The sequence below is a fragment of the Pteropus alecto genome, unplaced genomic scaffold, assembly GCF_000325575.1.
Source record: "Pteropus alecto unplaced genomic scaffold, ASM32557v1 scaffold388, whole genome shotgun sequence".
Classification (NCBI taxonomy): domain Eukaryota; kingdom Metazoa; phylum Chordata; class Mammalia; order Chiroptera; family Pteropodidae; genus Pteropus; species Pteropus alecto.
Genome location: NW_006441398.1, coordinates 1,359,531 through 1,375,616, shown reverse-complemented (window position 1 = coordinate 1,375,616; position 16,086 = coordinate 1,359,531). Strand labels below are relative to the sequence as shown.

General features: G+C 55.3%; 2 protein-coding genes and 1 long non-coding RNA gene across 3 annotated transcripts in view; 2 read left to right on the top strand and 1 right to left on the bottom strand.

Annotated features, from left to right (window-relative positions):
- Nucleotides 1-3,471: 3,471 nt before the first annotated feature.
- Nucleotides 3,472-8,026, top strand: NDUFB7 (NADH:ubiquinone oxidoreductase subunit B7). Its single transcript, XM_006918764.3, has 3 exons — nucleotides 3,472-3,675; nucleotides 7,248-7,416; nucleotides 7,838-8,026. Exons 1-3 carry the CDS (start codon nucleotides 3,564-3,566, stop codon nucleotides 7,968-7,970), a joined length of 414 nt encoding a protein of 137 aa, XP_006918826.1. The 5' UTR covers nucleotides 3,472-3,563; the 3' UTR covers nucleotides 7,971-8,026.
- On the top strand, nucleotides 3,686-6,145 carry LOC112485381. The gene is made up of 2 exons (XR_003048411.1): nucleotides 3,686-3,909; nucleotides 4,052-6,145. It is a non-coding gene; the product is annotated as an uncharacterized LOC112485381 (long non-coding RNA).
- Nucleotides 8,027-8,108: 82 nt separating the features above from the next.
- The window catches only part of TECR (trans-2,3-enoyl-CoA reductase), a 21,639-nt gene continuing 13,661 nt past the window's right edge, over nucleotides 8,109-16,086 (bottom strand). Inside the window, exons 2-13 of the mRNA XM_006918765.3 lie at nucleotides 11,213-11,263; nucleotides 10,453-10,504; nucleotides 10,113-10,157; nucleotides 9,916-10,019; nucleotides 9,726-9,841; nucleotides 9,533-9,638; nucleotides 9,333-9,405; nucleotides 9,198-9,241; nucleotides 9,054-9,111; nucleotides 8,875-8,963; nucleotides 8,447-8,492; nucleotides 8,109-8,364 (exon numbers count right to left, since the gene is read on the bottom strand). Coding sequence (XP_006918827.1) covers nucleotides 8,237-8,364; nucleotides 8,447-8,492; nucleotides 8,875-8,963; nucleotides 9,054-9,111; nucleotides 9,198-9,241; nucleotides 9,333-9,405; nucleotides 9,533-9,638; nucleotides 9,726-9,841; nucleotides 9,916-10,019; nucleotides 10,113-10,157; nucleotides 10,453-10,504; nucleotides 11,213-11,263 — 912 coding nt within the window. The 3' untranslated portion in view covers nucleotides 8,109-8,236. The remainder of the gene's footprint in view (nucleotides 8,365-8,446; nucleotides 8,493-8,874; nucleotides 8,964-9,053; nucleotides 9,112-9,197; nucleotides 9,242-9,332; nucleotides 9,406-9,532; nucleotides 9,639-9,725; nucleotides 9,842-9,915; nucleotides 10,020-10,112; nucleotides 10,158-10,452; nucleotides 10,505-11,212; nucleotides 11,264-16,086) is intronic.

The following is a 16,086-nucleotide window of genomic DNA, read 5'->3' as shown; positions in this document are numbered from 1 at the left end:
AGAGGAAGGAAGAAGCTGTGGGCAGTAAACCAAGGAATCTGGCGAGCACTGGTGGAGTACAAAATAAGATCTCCTTGTCAAATGGTTTGTAGAAAAAAAAAAAACAGGAAAGTTGTGAGGTACAGGCAACTGAGGCCCAACCCCCTTCCTCCTCACCCCCACACAGGCTGACTAATAACACCCTCACCCTAACATCATCTCCTCCAGGTCCCCAACTCAGTATGGACAGGCTAGCCTAAAGCATCTGAGTCCAAAGACCTCAGGACAGAATAGGCCACATCCCACCCCCCACCCCAAGTCATTCTGGCTTAGACCCCTTCAGCCTCTAGTGACGTGCGGACCCAGGAGGGAGCCCCCTCTGGAATTGGCCTTCTAGTTAGAGAGTTCTACCTGGATGAGAGTAATATTAGCAAGCATATATTGGGTGCCTACTAGGTGCTAGGCAGTGAGCTCTTTTAATGCAACTAACCATCTGATAAAGGTGAACTGGAACTTAAAGCAAGCATAATCAGTCAGGAAGGTCTATGGGAGAAGCTAGGGCTTATGGAAGTTCTTGCGCTATGTATAATTGCGAGAACTCTATATGAGAGAATCCTGCAAGAAGAACTCTATAGGAAAGCTCTATGGTCCTAACGTCCCCTTCCATTAACTTGCATCCTGGCACAAAGACCAGAGTGTGCATGTGGCTTGCCTTGTCTGTGTGCTCTGGGTTACAATCCTTTCTTATTCCCAAATAAATCCTTTTGGTGACAAAATACTTAGTCGATATTATTTTTCAGTCAACACATCTAACTGACTCCTCCAAACTACCCTTTTCATTTATTCACAGGTTGATTTGACAAGTATTTATTAAGCACCTACTGTGTGCTGGCTCCATTCTAGATACAGGAGTACAACAATGAACAAGACAGACAAAATCCCCTGTCCCACCAACTTACATTCCAGAGGAGAGAAGACAGTAAACAAGATAAATGAGTCAAATGGATCTCAGGTTAGATGGCAACTAGGTGTCACTAATCTCATTTTATAGATGGATAAACTGAATCTCCCTGAAAAGGGAAGTCACTTCCCAAGGTCATACAGGGGAGTGAGCTGGGACTTTATTTTGCCTCTCTGGGTCTCCTCCCAGCTGAAGCACAGAGAAAGGGAGAAGGAGGGGAGACATCCAGAATAGGGCAGGGCTGCCTGGTACAGCTGTGCAGGTTCTGCCCTGCATTACAAAGACCACAATGTAAATGCTGCCCCCTGGAATCATAAAGGGCACAAGAATCACAAAGACGTGCCATGACCTGGGGACAGGTCACAGGTAGCCCTGGAAAGGAAGTCTCGATCACCATTGGTCTAGTCTTTATAGCTTGCTTTTTCCACTTAATATATTGTAGCCACTTCCCCATTTTGGCACATGAAAATCTAGCTCAGCGATTCTCCCAAGACTGATCCCTATACCAGCAACATTGCCATCACCTGAGAACTTGTTAGAAATGCAGAGTCTGGGACCCAACAACCCAGACCTCCTGAGTCAGACACTTCTAGGCTGTGTCCAGCTTTTACTCCACATGAAAAGGGGAGCCATGGGAGGGTTTTAGCAGAGGAATAACATGATCTGATTTCTCTTTTGATGGGCGCACTTTGAGAGAGAGCGGTCAGGAAAGACAAGAACAAGGAGAGAGCTCTGCAAGTCATTCTACGTTGCCTTGGATGAGGCTGGTGGCCATGGAAGCAGTGGGAAGGGTCGTGTTCTTGATAGATTTCAATGGTGAAGCCAAAGGCATTTGCCAGTGATTTGGCTGTCTGAAGTGAGAGAAGGACAAGCATAAAGTATTATCCCCAGGTTTGGGGCCTGAGCACCTGGGAAAATGGTGTTATGTTCCCCGCAAAAAAAATCATATGTTGAAATTTTACCCCCCCCCCATGTGATGATATTAGGGGGTAGGTCTTTGGGAGGTGACTAGGTCATGAGAGTGAAGCCCTCGCGATGAGATGAGTGCCCTTATAAAAGGGACACCGAGGAGCTTTCTCATCTCTTCTCCACGTGGGGACACGGCAAAGAGTCAGCCATCTGAAATGTGGAAGAGGGATCGCACCAAAACCCAACTGTGCTGGCACCCTGATCTTGAACTTCTAGCCTCCAGACTTGTGAGAGATAAGTTTCTGTTGTTTATAAGCCACCCGGTCTGCAGTATTTTGTTGTAGCAGCTCAAATGGACTGAGACAGCGTGTGAAGCATGAGAGCCCACCTGGAGGTGCCCGGTCAATGGCTGGACACAGACATACACCTGCAGTTCAGGAGACAGGACACATCTGGAGACAGATTTTGGGATTGCCCACCTAAAGGTGGTATATTCGTTTCCTAGGGCTGCCAAAACAAATAACTACAAATTGAATGGCTTAACACAACAGGAATTTATTATCTCACAGTTCTGGAGGCCAGAAATCCGCAACCAAAGTGTCAGCAGAAGCATGCTCCCTCCAAAGGCTCCAGGGGAGATTCTGTTCCCCACCTCCTCCAGCCTCTGGTGACCCTAGGCTTTCCTTGGCCTGTGGTCACATCACTCCAATTTCTGCCTTCATCTCACATGGTGTCCTCCCTGTGTGCATGTCTGTGTCCAACTTTCTCTCTTCTTATAAGGACACCGGTCATTGGATTAAGACCTACCTGATCCAGTATGATCTCATCTTAACTCGATTATATCAGCAAGGACTTTATTTTCAAATAAAGTCACATTCAGGAGTTCCAGGAGTTCGGAGTTTGACATACATTTCAGGCAGGACACAATTCAATCCACAACACCTTGTCTAATGAAATTTATTGCTGCATAATCAGGTACCCTTTCTCAACAGTGCCAAGCTCCCATTGAATGGCTTCTCTTTGTGTTCCAATGCAAAATTTCAGAAACGGTAACAAATTAGCACATTTATTACAGTTGCATATTTAATGCAGTATTAAACAATGTGTTATACTCTTAAATCTGTATATAAGTTACCCCTAATGCAACACGTATGAAATGTAATATCAATTCTTTACAGTGGCAACTAGAGGGATACTAGAATTGCAACTTGTTTTTTGCGAAAAAAATTCGCTAAGATTTATAGTTTTATTTATAAGTAACTTTATTTGCTTATTTAAATTAAATTAAATTAATTAAAATATTTATTTTGAATAACTATTTAAACTTTCGATATTCACTAAATACATCATTGGTACGGAGCACGGTGTTTTTTTTTTAAGACAAATTAGAAGGTTATCAAAGAAAAACAATTTTTCAAAAATATGATATGAAAAATTTTTTCCCTCCGGAGATCAGGGGTGCCCAGAGATTTCCAGAGCCAAGAAGATCCCCACAACTGATGTTCACCTGATCCCACACGGGGGCGCGCCGCGCCTTGATGTCTCCGCCCCGCCACCAGGTGGTGCCAGAAATTCCGAAGGCCTCTGAGGTCGTTCATCTCTACGATCCTCGAGGCAGCTGCGCAGCCCGGAAGCTGTGGCTGGCGAAGGGGTGTGCTTCCGAGTAGGAGCTAGGTGACCTCGGCTGCTGCAGGAAGCTGCGGCGACAGCAGCCATGGGGGCGCACTTGGCCCGACGCTACCTAAGCGATTCCTCAGGGGAGCCAGACCCTCTGCGGATGCCCACCTTCCCGCCCGACTACGGCTTCCAAGGGCGCAAGGAGCGCGGTGAGGCCAATGCGCAGGCGCGGCCGGCGGGAGTGGCACTCGGGCGCCGTAACCCCGGGGTACCCAGGGTTGGGCTCCGCTCTGACCTCGACCGAGAGGACGCCAGAGGACTCGTGTGACCCTGCCTGAGTGTGGAAACATAGCGGGCAGAGGACATGGTTGGAGTAAAAAACTCGGGGCCGTGAGTGGCGATATAGAGTTAACGAGGCGCTCGGAGCTGGCCTTTGTCCTCGAGTCAGTGGGGAGCTGTGGGAGGGTTCATGACGGAAGGGAGGTGTTCATTGTCCCTCTGCCACTGCTATGTTTAGGTATGCAGAGGAAGACACAAGGGGTTCGCGCCGTACATACTGTCCTGCACGTTGCTTTTTTTATGTAGTCATATCACAAGCATATCGAGCGCCGGTCCTGGGCCAGGTCCCAGGCTGGGAACCACGATGCAGCAGGCACTGACTAAAGGGAATTCTCAGCGCTGGGGGGAGACAGCGACACCAGGCAGATCTTGAGGACGGCACCTGGGAGTATCAAGGCAGGCTTCCAGGAGGCGATGGCTGGAAGCGAAACTTAGGTGAATAAGAGTTGACCACACGGAGACCAAGGAGAGGGGAGGACCAGTGTTTGTAAGCAGTAGAGGAATACGATCAGATTTGTTTTGTCAGAAAGTTCGTGCTGGCTGCTGGGTGGGCGATGACTTGGAGTGTGCAGAGGTCTGGATTTGAGACTACATTGGGAGGTGGCCTCCTCCAGTGGCCCAACTCCTGGTAGTTCAGCCCCGACTGAACCTGCAGTCCATCCATCCACCCACCTCCTTGCATGTTAATCCTTCCCATTGCCTCTCACACCCTGCTTTGCCCATAATCTGTTTTGTATATACAACCCCCCTGCTCTTCTCTCGCGCTTGGCTTAACCCTAGTTAAGCTCAGCTCTCCTTGGCTCCTGTCCCTGTATAGCTAAATGTCATGAGAGAAAAACACTCAACCTTTGTGATTCCCCAGTTGACCCTTCCTGCTGCTAGCTTTCCTGTTACATACATTCCCCGGCCCTTCCCTCTCTCACTCCCTCCCCGAGACCTTCTCTCTCAGGCTCCAGCACCTCCTTCCCACCCCCTTTAAGCTAGTCACTTTGTATCCTCTCATTAAGAAAATAGAAGCTGTCAAAAGAGCTCTCATGGCTCCCTGCATCCCTGGGACTCCGCCTTCTCTCCTGTTACTTCGGATGATCCAACCCTGCTCCAGACAAACCCCCTTGTACCCTCCATCCCATCCTCTCACGTACCCAAGGGCTGCCCCAACCATTCTCCCTCTCTTGCAACATTGATTTTCCCATTAACATGGGAATAAAATACGCTGTTGCTTTCACTGTTTTAAAATCCCCTCGTGGCCCACCTCCCCTTCCAGCCATCCCAGTTCACTGCAAAAGCTCTTGTCAAGTTTCTCACTCACACACTGTCGCTGAGCTCCCTTGTCCATTCTCAGTTCTAACCCCACTGCTGCAGCAACAGGCACAGCTAATCCCTGCCACTTCCTGGAAGCCCCTCCTCACCTGGCTCCCAGGACCCTGCAGTCCGGCCCACCTCACTGTGGGCTTCTTCACTGATTCTTCCCCATCTCCTAAATGTTGGGGAGCCTCAGGGCGCAGGCTGTCTCCACTGTCCATTCCCCACTCCCTGGGGGTCTCTGTTAGTCTCCTGGTTTCAAATGCCTTCTGTGTGCCAATGCTCCCAAGTTTTTATCTCCAGCTGGGCCTTGACCCTGAACCCCAGACTCATGGAACCCACTGCCTGCTTGGCATCTCTGCACACTTAACGGGCATCTTGCACTCAGCAGGTCCAAAGCAGCTCCTGGATTTGAGGGTGATCTGGCTGTAACATGTCACCCCATTGATCACCAGGGTTAATTCGGCTGATCTGGCTGGCTAGGCAGGTGCCTCCTTCCTCCCTGACCGCTCCCTGTGCGTCCCCCCGGAAGCTGTGCACTCAGTCGAAGAGGATGACCTTCCTCAATGGAGGAGAGGACTGTTCTTTGGTCAAGGGTAGAGAAGTAGCTGCACTTTCCTGCTAGAACCTCCAAACAAGCCCTCAAAACAGAACTCCTGACCTCCCCACCAAGCCCGTGCCTCCCTCCTGCTCTGACCACGTGCTCAAGCCAAAGTCCCTGGCGCATCCCAAAGCCTCTTCTCACCTCAAGGCCTTTGCACTTGTTCTGCTACTGGGAACGCTCTTTCCACGGGTGTCTGTGGGACTCACTCCCTCACCTTCAGATGCCACCTTCTAAGGGACCCCTCATTCTAAAGTTGTGACCCACCACCCAACACAGCCTCTCTCTCCTTTGCTTTATTTTTCCGATACTTTGCATTATGAACATTCTGTGACACTATCTCTGTTTGTTCTGTCTTCCCTCCAAAGGTAAGATCCTTGTCTACTATGTTCCCTCACATATCCCCAACACCTAGCACATAATAGGTGCTCCATAAATCCTGACTGTTGACTGGTTATTGCCAGAGCACCAGGTGCTCATGGGGCCACATTGCCATGGAAACCAGCCGGGGCCTGGGGCTCATCAGCCTATTGGGTGAGAATTGAAGCTATGGGTTAAATTGAGCAAAGGCTCTCAGCAAGAACCTCAGGAAGCCAGCGCCATAGAGATGGGTAGAAATGCAGGGAAGGTGCGGCGGGGGTCGGGGGAGCCAGGGGAAAATGTTGGAAGCTCGCTTTCCTGGGGTCTCGCACTGGTGAGAGCCGTGTGTGAGCAGTGCTCGATGGAGTGTGGAGGCTGGAGGGGGTGGGATCTAGGGGCTGCAGAGGCAGGAGATAAAGACCTAAGCCTGAGGGAGACAGAAACAGGGCTAGGAAGCAGAGGGGAGAGAAGCCAGCGGGCGAAGATGACAGGTGAGCTGGGAGATCACCAGCACAGGGTGTGCGCCCACAATTTCTAAGGGCCCCATTCGGCCTTCGGAAGGTTGATTTGGTCCAGGGTCGGATCTGCCAGTTCCGTGGGGCCCAGGCCCAAGGGATAGTTCAGCTCTCCGTTCGGCAGGCACTAAACACTTTACATGTATAGTATAGCTCCTTAACGCTCACAGTTGACTCTGGAGCTGGGGACTGTTAGTCATTAGGGGGAGGAAGCTGAAGCTCCAAGAGACCACTCCCTGACAAGAAGGCAGAGCTGAGATCCAGGTCACCCTGGTAGCCCGGCTGCCCACCGGGTTGTGCCCCACAGAGGGGAGCACTGGAAAAAAGTTTTCTCTGCAGGGTGGGGCTGTCTGGAGAGTGACCCCAGGGGTGGAGATGGGGAGACGAAGATCCAGCGTGGATGCTGAGGTGACCCTTACTACCTGGGCTTCAGTGTCCAGGCTCCCTTTGTGTGAATTAGGAAAGGACACTCTGTCAGAAGATGGCCATCATCCCCTGCCATCTGCTGCCATGTCATCGACGGGGGACACTCCTGAGCTGTGGCTCCTGATTGCAGCGTGGGCCTGCTGGGTCTCCCTGGAGTCAAGAAATGACAGGGGGCCTCCAGCAGTTACACTTGGAAAAGCCTGCCTGAGCTGAGCCCTGCCTGCTCCCCTCCCCACAGAGATGGTGGCCACGCAGCAGGAAATGAACGACGCACAGCTGGTGCTCCAGCAGCGGGATTACTGTGCCCATTACCTCATCCGACTGCTCAAGTGCAAGCGTGACAGCTTCCCCAACTTCCTGGCCTGCAAGCATGAGCAGCACGACTGGGATTACTGCGAGCACCTTGAGTGAGCTGCACCCTCACCTGTACCCTCCCCCCCATTCCCACCTGACCCCCAGCCAGCAGCTCCTGAGGCAAAGGACGGTGAACTAACTCAAGTTTCTAGCCAGGCCCCACCTTAATCGAAAGAGAGCTCTCAAGGGGCCTATTGAGAGGGGGCAGGGGGAAGAGTCTGGGTGGGGCACGCAGCTTTGAGGCCACCTGGAGGAGTAGCCAAGCCATGGTTTCAGGTGGGAGGCCTGGGGGTGCACTGGTATCCACCAGGGAGGCTGGGGGCAGACCCCACACTTAAACCACAGGCACACCGGTCTCCCCGACTCAAGGCCTCCCTAGAGTGCTCTGGGACAGACGTTCCAGCCCCCTTGGCTTCTCAGGGCTATGGGAGGGAGGGCCACACCTGAGCAGACAGCAACATGCTCTGCCCACAGCTACGTGATGCGCATGAAGGAGTATGAGCGGGAGCGGCGGCTGCTCCAGCGGAAGAAGCGGAGAGAGCAGAGGGAGGCAGACCTGGCCAGAGGCCAGGGGCCCGGTGAGGTGGCCCCTGAGGTGGCCCTGTAGTGGGCTCGCCCACCACCCTGTGGACCAGTAGAGAAATAAAAGCCTCCAGACCCTCAGCCTGAGTCCTGGTCCTTCCTGTGGTGTGCTGGTCCCCAAACCGCAGCCCCCCCCCCCACAAAAAAAAAGAACACACACAAGTCTGAGTCCGGCTATGCAGGCAGGTTTTATTCCATGCGCTGAAGAGCAGTGGTCCTCACTTCTCTCCCAAAAGGACAAGGGGTGGGGGGATGAAAGCCTGGCGGAGCCTAGCCAGTGGGGTGGGCAGCTCAGAGCAGGAAGGGGATGATGGGCATGCGCAGGGGTGGGTAGTCTCGGAATTCCTTCAGGTAGCTGCGGTGCTTGCCCTTGGCCCAGATAGTCATCTGGGTGAAGCCCACCAGGGAGAAGAGGGCCACTGCAAGGCAGAGAAGGGGGTCAGGGAGGGCAGCATGGCCTGGGACGGCAGGGCCCAGCTGAGGGAAGGGGAGCAGGCTCACCTGGGAGACACTGTGTCATGATGGCAAAGCCAATCCAGGACCCCACCTGTAACAGTGGGCAGAGGTGAGGGCAGGCAGGCCTGGGCAGGCCAGCTGTTCTACTGCAGCCTCACCCATGCTGTGGGCCACCTTCCCCCCAACCCTTACTTTGCAAGCAGGGAGTGGAAACCAATCTCTAATGCTAGAGGGATCCTCAGTCAAGGGGGGGGGACACATGTCAAAACTGTCCCTCAGCCCCCAACCCCCAGAAGTCCAGCCTTAACACCTCCCAACCCCCAGAGGCCATAGTCTCTCCAGCTCCAGATGATCCAAGTTTGAACTGCAAAAGCAGCTGCTGAGCCAGGGAACCCCCTACTAAGGACTGGACCCTCCAAATGGAACCTGAAGCCCCAGGAGGGAGAGAGGAGGGGAGCGGGGCATGCCCTCACCTCATAGGTGTAGTTGGGGCAGGACACCAGCAGGAAAAGCCATGTGAAGGGGTTCTTAGTGGGGTAGGGGATCTTCCTGGTCTTGGACCCTGATGACAGGATGGGGAGGGCAAGTGAGACCTCCTGGCCCAGCCTGCCTGCCCCTCCCCCCCAACCCCCGCCCAGATAATGTCACTCACCTGCTGGCCGCAGGTCCCGCAGGGCCATGTGGATGGAGAAATTGCCCAGCTGACAAATCTGTCACAAGAGCAGGGTCAGCTCAGAACCCAAAACTCCCCAGACTTTCTCCGCCCCATCGCCCATCCAGCCTGCTTACCACTTACCACAAAGATGGCAAGTGCCAGTTTAACCTGCTGAGCTCCATAGGCTAAAAAGGAAGCAGAGAAGGGAGGCCCATGAGGGGTACCCAGTAGGGGATGGTGGCTCACAGGGGAAGCAGGATCCCCAAAGCCACTTACTGGGGGGCGTGTAGAGAGGGTGGTTGATGTAATAGGCCATCCACGCAGCGAAGCCCCAGTAGTAGGTGCAGTTCTGAAAGGCAGCAGGGCTAGGATGGAGCCTGGCAGGGCGGAGGGTGGGGCCTGGGTGGGTGGGGTGAGGGGCGTCAGAGGGGGTGGGGCCGGGTGGATGGGCCTGGGACGCTAGGCAGGAGCCTCACCTTGAAGATGTTGCGCAAGGGCATGGTGCCATGAGAGAAGCGATGCACGAAGAGTGTCTCCAGAAGGCGCTTGATGTAGTGGAATGAGTGGCAGATGCAAGCGAGGCTGGGGTAGGGGGAGCCAGTTCAGCGCAGGCCTGTCCACAGGCCTTCCCCCCACACCCCTCCATCCCCTCCAGCCCGGCCCACTCACTGCACCACCGTGTGCCGGCTGGACGTGAAGTCATATTTGTGGCCATAGATGAAGGGCACCCGGAAGTAGAAGAGCAGGTAGATGAAAAGGGGCCCCGCGTACTCTGTCAGGAACACCTGGGAGTACAGGGACAGTTGAGTCATCCCAACGTAGCTGATGGGTGAGGAGGCTGGGCAGGGTTGGGACTCACCGTCACCCAGCTGATCTGGGCCCCCAGGTCTCGGAAGTAAAGTGTGGCCGTGGTACCCACAGGCAGCTTCTGCAGAATATCCTCATCCTTCAGGGACTTGCCCTCTGTGGAGAGGCAGGCCAGGGCTCAGGGGCTGCCCAGGCCCTCCCCACTGCCACTGGGGTGTCCGGGAATGGCGAGCGGAGGGCTGTACTCACTAGGGTCCAGACGGAGGGACTGGCGGGCAGGGTACCACTGCGGATCTGTGGGGAGAGCGGGGCGTCACAGTGCACAGCCTGGCAGGGCCCAGGGACCCCACAGCACCTCCCGCCTCCAACAAAGCCCCTGTGGCCTATGTGGCTCCAGGACACGGCCCTAAAGAACATGAGCAGAAGCAGGATGTTGTCCTTCCTAAAGCCCAGCAATGGTATTCCTGCCGATGGCCACACGGGGGCGCCGCTGCAGGCACCAGGGGGAGAGGCTCCCAGGAGGCGTCACACCCAGAGGCCCCGGCCCAAACAGGCTGCAGAAGGCAGTGTGGCTGGGCCCTGGACTTACGGCTCTTAGTGAAAAGATTCTTGATCTCGGCGATGGTGGCATGGGGCTCCACCTGAGGGAAGCACAGGCCGCAGGGAAGTCAGCCCCATGGCGGGGAGCCCCAACCTCTGATGCAGGATCCCCGCTGGTGACGGGGGATGAACAAGGGCCTGGGTAGCTGCTATGGGAGCAGGAAAGATTGGGGTCCAGGCCCCCGCCCATATGGTGGAGAGGAACAGCAAGGGCGTGCCAGGCTGGGGACAGCAGTGGGCCTAAGGGCCAGTTTTACCAGGCAGCCAGGATGCTCCCAGCTGGCCAGTTTGAGCACAGGAAGCTGGGCCTACTTCTCTGCCTCTCCTCTCCACCCCTACCCCCACCCATGACTCCCTGCCAGAGTGAAGGCCCACAGTCCTGGCCAGACCTCCTTCGAGAAAGAATAAGCCCCGTCCCCCGGCCCTGCCTGCACAGGGGACAGGTCTCAACTCCACCTTCTTCCCAGGCCCGGAAGCCCTGCAAGGTCCACTGAGACAGCTCCACCTCCTCCTGTACCAGGAGGCTTGCTCCTGGCCACACCCAGGGGCCAGGGCTGCCACTCTACCCCCGACTGGCAGGGGCAGGCCAGGGACTGTACCCCTCAAGCATCCCCCCAGAAGGAGGGGGTGGGGAGTCAGGACACAGGTTGAAAGGTCACTCCCATCTCCCCCTGAACCAGGAGACTCCAGAAGGAATGTGGTCATGGGCCCAGCACCCTGGCCCAGTGCAGCTGGCGCCATGGCCCTACCTTGTCCAAGAAGCACAGCTTCTCCCGTGTCTTCGCGTCCAGAATCTCCACCTCAAAGAAAAGAACGGCCTTTTTAGGTTTCTTGGCCACCTTTGGGGGTGCGGGCCGGGGGAAGCCATTGAGGCCAAAGCTGGGGCCAGGGCCAAGGCCCTGGCTGGCCTCCCGGGCCACCAAGCTCATACTCAGGTCCATGCTGCCCCACTCTGCCTGTGCGGCCAGCAGCCCAAACTGCCAGCCGTCAGCCCCCACCACCAACCTCCCCACGCGCAACGCTCTGGGCCAGGCTGCGCGATCAAATTCTGCCGCGGTGCTGGAAAGGAGCCCACGCCTGCCCTGGCACTGTCACCTCTGTGCAGATGTAACCCGAGTGGCCCCACAGCCTTGCCCAGCTAAATATAAAACTGCCCAGGCTGAGTGCCCCCATGAGCCATGGCACAGGTCTACATGCCGACCCTGGGACTGGGTTACCCTAAAAGTGAGTCTTTCAGTGAACACAGCCCCCAAAGTGCACTGGGGAACAGGGAGATCCCCAGAGGGTGACAAGCCAGCGGGGAGCCCACACCCAGGCGCCGGGCTCAGGCCAGCAGAGTTCACTGGGCTTGAAGAAATCCCAGCTATTTTGAGAATCCACAAGACAGATCATCCATTTCCCCTTCTGAGCTGCAAGAGACACTCGGATTATTTCCCTTGTGCATTTGTGTGCCCGGGGAGGTGACAGATTCCGGAGTTATTGGTGCAGAAAGACTCTCTCTGTGTGTGGAAAGGGTCAGGAAACCAGGAAGTTTCCAGAAAGCTCCCAGGCCTAAGCTAATGAGGCCTCAGCTCCATCTCCCTGATCTCCCTTTCCACACATTTCTCACTAGATCCACCCAAGCCATGTTCAAGGCCACCTTGCAGACAGTCTTCCTGCAGTGTCGGCCCAACAGCCTTGTCCAGGCCCTGAGCCCCACAAAGTCCAGAGCACACAGCCCGCATGCACGCTCATTCTCCCTGAGCCCCAGGGGGATCTGACCCACTGCACACAGGTCAGAGCAGTGGAGGTGCGAACTGCTGGAGGAGCTGCAGTGAGGGCCTGCGGGCTCACCGATCCCAGGGGCCATGGCAGGCAGGGCTGGGTCTGACCCCAAGTCAGTCACTGGGTGGCAGGTGCTGAGGACCCTTCTCACCCCTGGTGGGCCCTCAGTCAGCGGCAGCACGGGATAGAGGAGCAGGACACGAAACTGCAGGCAGGGCCCAGGCCAGACTCTCTAAAATCATGCCACCCACCTGCTGGTGGGTTCCCTGCAGCTGTAGCCCACTCTGAACAAAGGGGCTCCCCAATACACCCTCTAATGACAGTGAGAAGGGCAGGAAACAAGGTGGTGGAACACAGGACTGAATCCAGCCCTGCCACACAGTCACTTCTCTCTGGGCCTCAGCCCATGGGCAGATAGGAAGGGTGTACCTTGTGGGTGAGGCTCCCGTGAGACAAGGTGCATGAAGTGCCAGCGTAGTGCCCAACAGATGCACAGTGCCCCAAAACCTTGGGTCCCGTGGAGCTACCACGAAGGGAAGAGTGTGGGCCTGGGTTCAGATCCCAGTCCCTCTGCTGATCTAGCTGATGGCTGCGGTGCCCACCCTCGTCATGGAGAGAAGTGTAGAAGAGAGCCCAGCACCCAAGTCCTGGCCAAGCTGCCTGTTGTCACTGCACTAGAGAGAGCTCTGCCAGGCCATGTGAACCCCTGAGCCACAAGGCCAGCCAGAGGGAGCACTGGGCCCACCAAGAGGACTCGTAGGAGAGGGAAGGGGCACACTCAGAATGTGCCAGAAAGGGCTAGAATAGCAGGGCCCCAGGCGGGCACAGGGCCTGCCCCGTGGCTGTAGGTATATTAATAGTTGCCGCGTCCCAAGCGGGCAGTGCCCACATGCCTTCGCAGCTCATGTGGTCACAGGAAGGCAGCACCGCGCCTCCAGAGAGACCAGGCCTCCGTACCACTCAACAGCTTAAAATACAACCAGCCCCTCTCCCTGCCTGCCATCTGCTGGGGGAGGGCCGAAATCCTACCCTCCCCACAACTGGGCACCGCACCAGGGCCTGGGAGGAGAGGACAGCCCATCGGGGGCCCCAACTGGCTGCCGGGAGAGGTAGCTGGACAGCAGGAGGAGGCAGCCAGGAGAAGGGCCGCACTCCCAGCCGCAGCCGTACTGTGCCCAAAACTGCACCCAGGCCGGGGAAGAGGAGCGGCTGACCCTCACAAAGGTAAGCCCGGCCCTCGGGGCAGCACCCAGGGGCCCGGCCCACCAGGCCGGAGGCTGCCCCGGCTCAGGGCCACCGCAGCAGGATCGGTCCTCACTTCCCATTTCCTGCCCCCAAATCCTGGGACCCAGCAGCCATCTTCATCCCAAGAGAGGTCTGAAAGGCCCAGGGGGTCGGGGAGAGACCCAGGATCTCTCTGTACTATTTGTACAGCTTTCTGAGCCTCTATAATTACTCCAAAATAAAAAGTTAAATAAAAGTTACGCTAGGTGGAAAAACACAAAAGTTTTGCTAGGTGAAAGGAGCCAGACACAAAGTGTCACATATTTATAATCCAGGGAGACAGAAAGCAGGCTGGTGGTTAGTTGCCCAGGGAGTGTCGACTAATAGAGACTTGGTCTCCTTTTGGGGTGATAGAAAGCTGTGCAACTAGATAGAGGTGGTGGTTACATGGTGGCTGTGAATGTACTAAATGCCACTAAACTATTCACTTTTAAATGGTTAATTTTGTTATGTGAATCCTAATAAAAATTTTAAAGGCGGCGGGGGCGGGCATCTAACAAATAGGCCCCAATTACCCATCAAAAAAAGCTCTACAGGCAGAGAGCAACAGAGGTTCCCCACCCCCACCCCACTCCCAGACTGAGGGCCTAAATGTGAGGGGACCCAACGTGACATGAGGAAAAAAAATATGTGTGTGTGTGTGTGTGTGTGTGTGTCCCAAGCACACCTCCCACGCCCTATGCTTCACACACACACACACACACACACACACACACACACCACATGCCTGCCCAGGCCTGAGGCAGCCTGGCGTGGGGACCGAGGGCAGGCCCAGGACTGAGATCAGACAGCGCAGATAGCTGCGGAGCACAGAAGGGGAGGCCGCAGGCCCAGGCCCATCCCTGGGGAGAAGGCGGGCTAAGGGGCAGGGAGGGGGCAACACATTCTACTCTATGGATGAATGAAGCGAGGCCTGTGAGGGGATCAATGGCCTGAGGTCCCCCAATGGCTGCAGGCAGGGAATGTGGCCCTGGTGGCCTACAAGGGACAGACGACAAGAACAGACCAGGCACCCCAGCCTAGCCTAGGGCACATGCAATGATAGTTCCACCCAGACAAACTCCCACTCAGGGCCCAGGCAACAGCAACTCGTTGCAGCACAAGTTGGTGCGGCGGGGGAGGACCAGGACAAGGGGCAAGGCCACAGCCCACGCTGCAGGAGAGGCAGGGGCCATGCTGTGGCCTTCCCTAGCCCAGGGGAAAGTACCCAGAGCCACTGCCCAGTGGCAGGGCCCCCGTGGCCTTCACAGTCTTCATGGAAATAAAGATGTTACTGATCAAGGTAGCAATAGCAGAAAGAGGGGCACCGTTTCCTGAGCACCTGCTCTGAGTTAGAACCACTGCCCAGAGCTGTCAGGGAGGCAACGCTCCAGGGATGGACCCTGTCTGGCAATAAGAAAACCAGAGAGCAGTTTTGCGACTGTAGGAGAGGCTTAGGGCCTTTGCATGTGCTGTTCCCACTGCCTAGAACACTCTACCCAGACTCGACAGGGCTCTTCCCTCACCTCCTCTGGCCTTCAGACAACTTTTCAGTGAGGCCCTTCCTGACCATCAACTTAAAATATCCATCCCCAGACATTTACCACCTGCCTCCCACCGGGCTGTCAATCATTTCCAAGGCCTGGAACACAGCCTGGCACAGAGCTGTGCTCTGTAAACCTGTGTGAGGCACCTGGCCAAGGACTCACCTATTTCCTGGCTGTGTGGCCCTAGACAAGCTACTCTTCTGAACCTCTATTTCCTCATCTACAAAGGGACTACCTCCCCTAGGGTTACTGTAAATTTTAGAGATAATAACCACCAAAAAAAAAAGTACATAAACATATCCAGTCTAGAATAAATCTTATAAAGAATATATATAATATAGACCAATACTAGTGAAATAGCACTGCTAGATGCCCAGGGAGCCAGGCCCCTTCTCCCCAAATCCTGACCACGGCCATGAAGGGGCCCATCGACAGGACACCAAGGTCAGAGAGGTGGTGCAAAGATGCTTCATCCAGCTGCTGACAGTCAGCCGAACCCTAACAATAGCAAGACACACGTGGGTGGGAGAGCTGGGGCGGTGCCATCGCTACTACAATTCACCACTGTGCAGAAGGCTGCCACATCTCTGCTGCCCCCTTGTGGCCCCAGCTTACATCCCACCCGCTAAAAGGGCAAAGGCAGCGAGCGGCATTGCTCCAGTTTCAAGGTCCCGACTCCAGTACAGGATGGGGCCAAGATGGGACCAAGAGAAGGAGCGCTAACCCCAGCTCTGCCACTGACCAGCCACTTCCCCACATTCATTCATTCCTGCCCCCCTTCTTCCCATGCCTGGGCACTGCCGTGAACAAAACCCCAGGGGACCTGAATTCCAGTCTGTACGTGCAGGGGGATAGGGAACAAGGGGCAGGGGCATGTTTTGTCACCAAAGGTGTGAAGAAAAAGAGAAGGGGCATAAGGAGTGGGGAGGATGACCATTTTAGAGTGGTCAGGGAAGGCTTCCCTCAGAGAGGGGCATCTGAGCAAAGGCCAGCAGAAAATGAAGGAACAAACCACACACATATCTGGGGAAAAGTGTTCGGCAGCAGGA

Bases quoted from the DNA above. Each gene is read 5' to 3' on its own strand.
- NDUFB7 (XM_006918764.3), top strand. From the start codon at position 3,564: ATGGGGGCGCACTTGGCCCGACGCTACCTAAGCGATTCCTCAGGGGAG. The intron at 3,676-7,247 runs GTGAGGCCAATG...CCCTCCCCACAG, and splicing joins CCAAGGGCGCAAGGAGCGCG to AGATGGTGGCCACGCAGCAG. The intron at 7,417-7,837 runs GTGAGCTGCACC...CTCTGCCCACAG, and splicing joins GATTACTGCGAGCACCTTGA to CTACGTGATGCGCATGAAGG.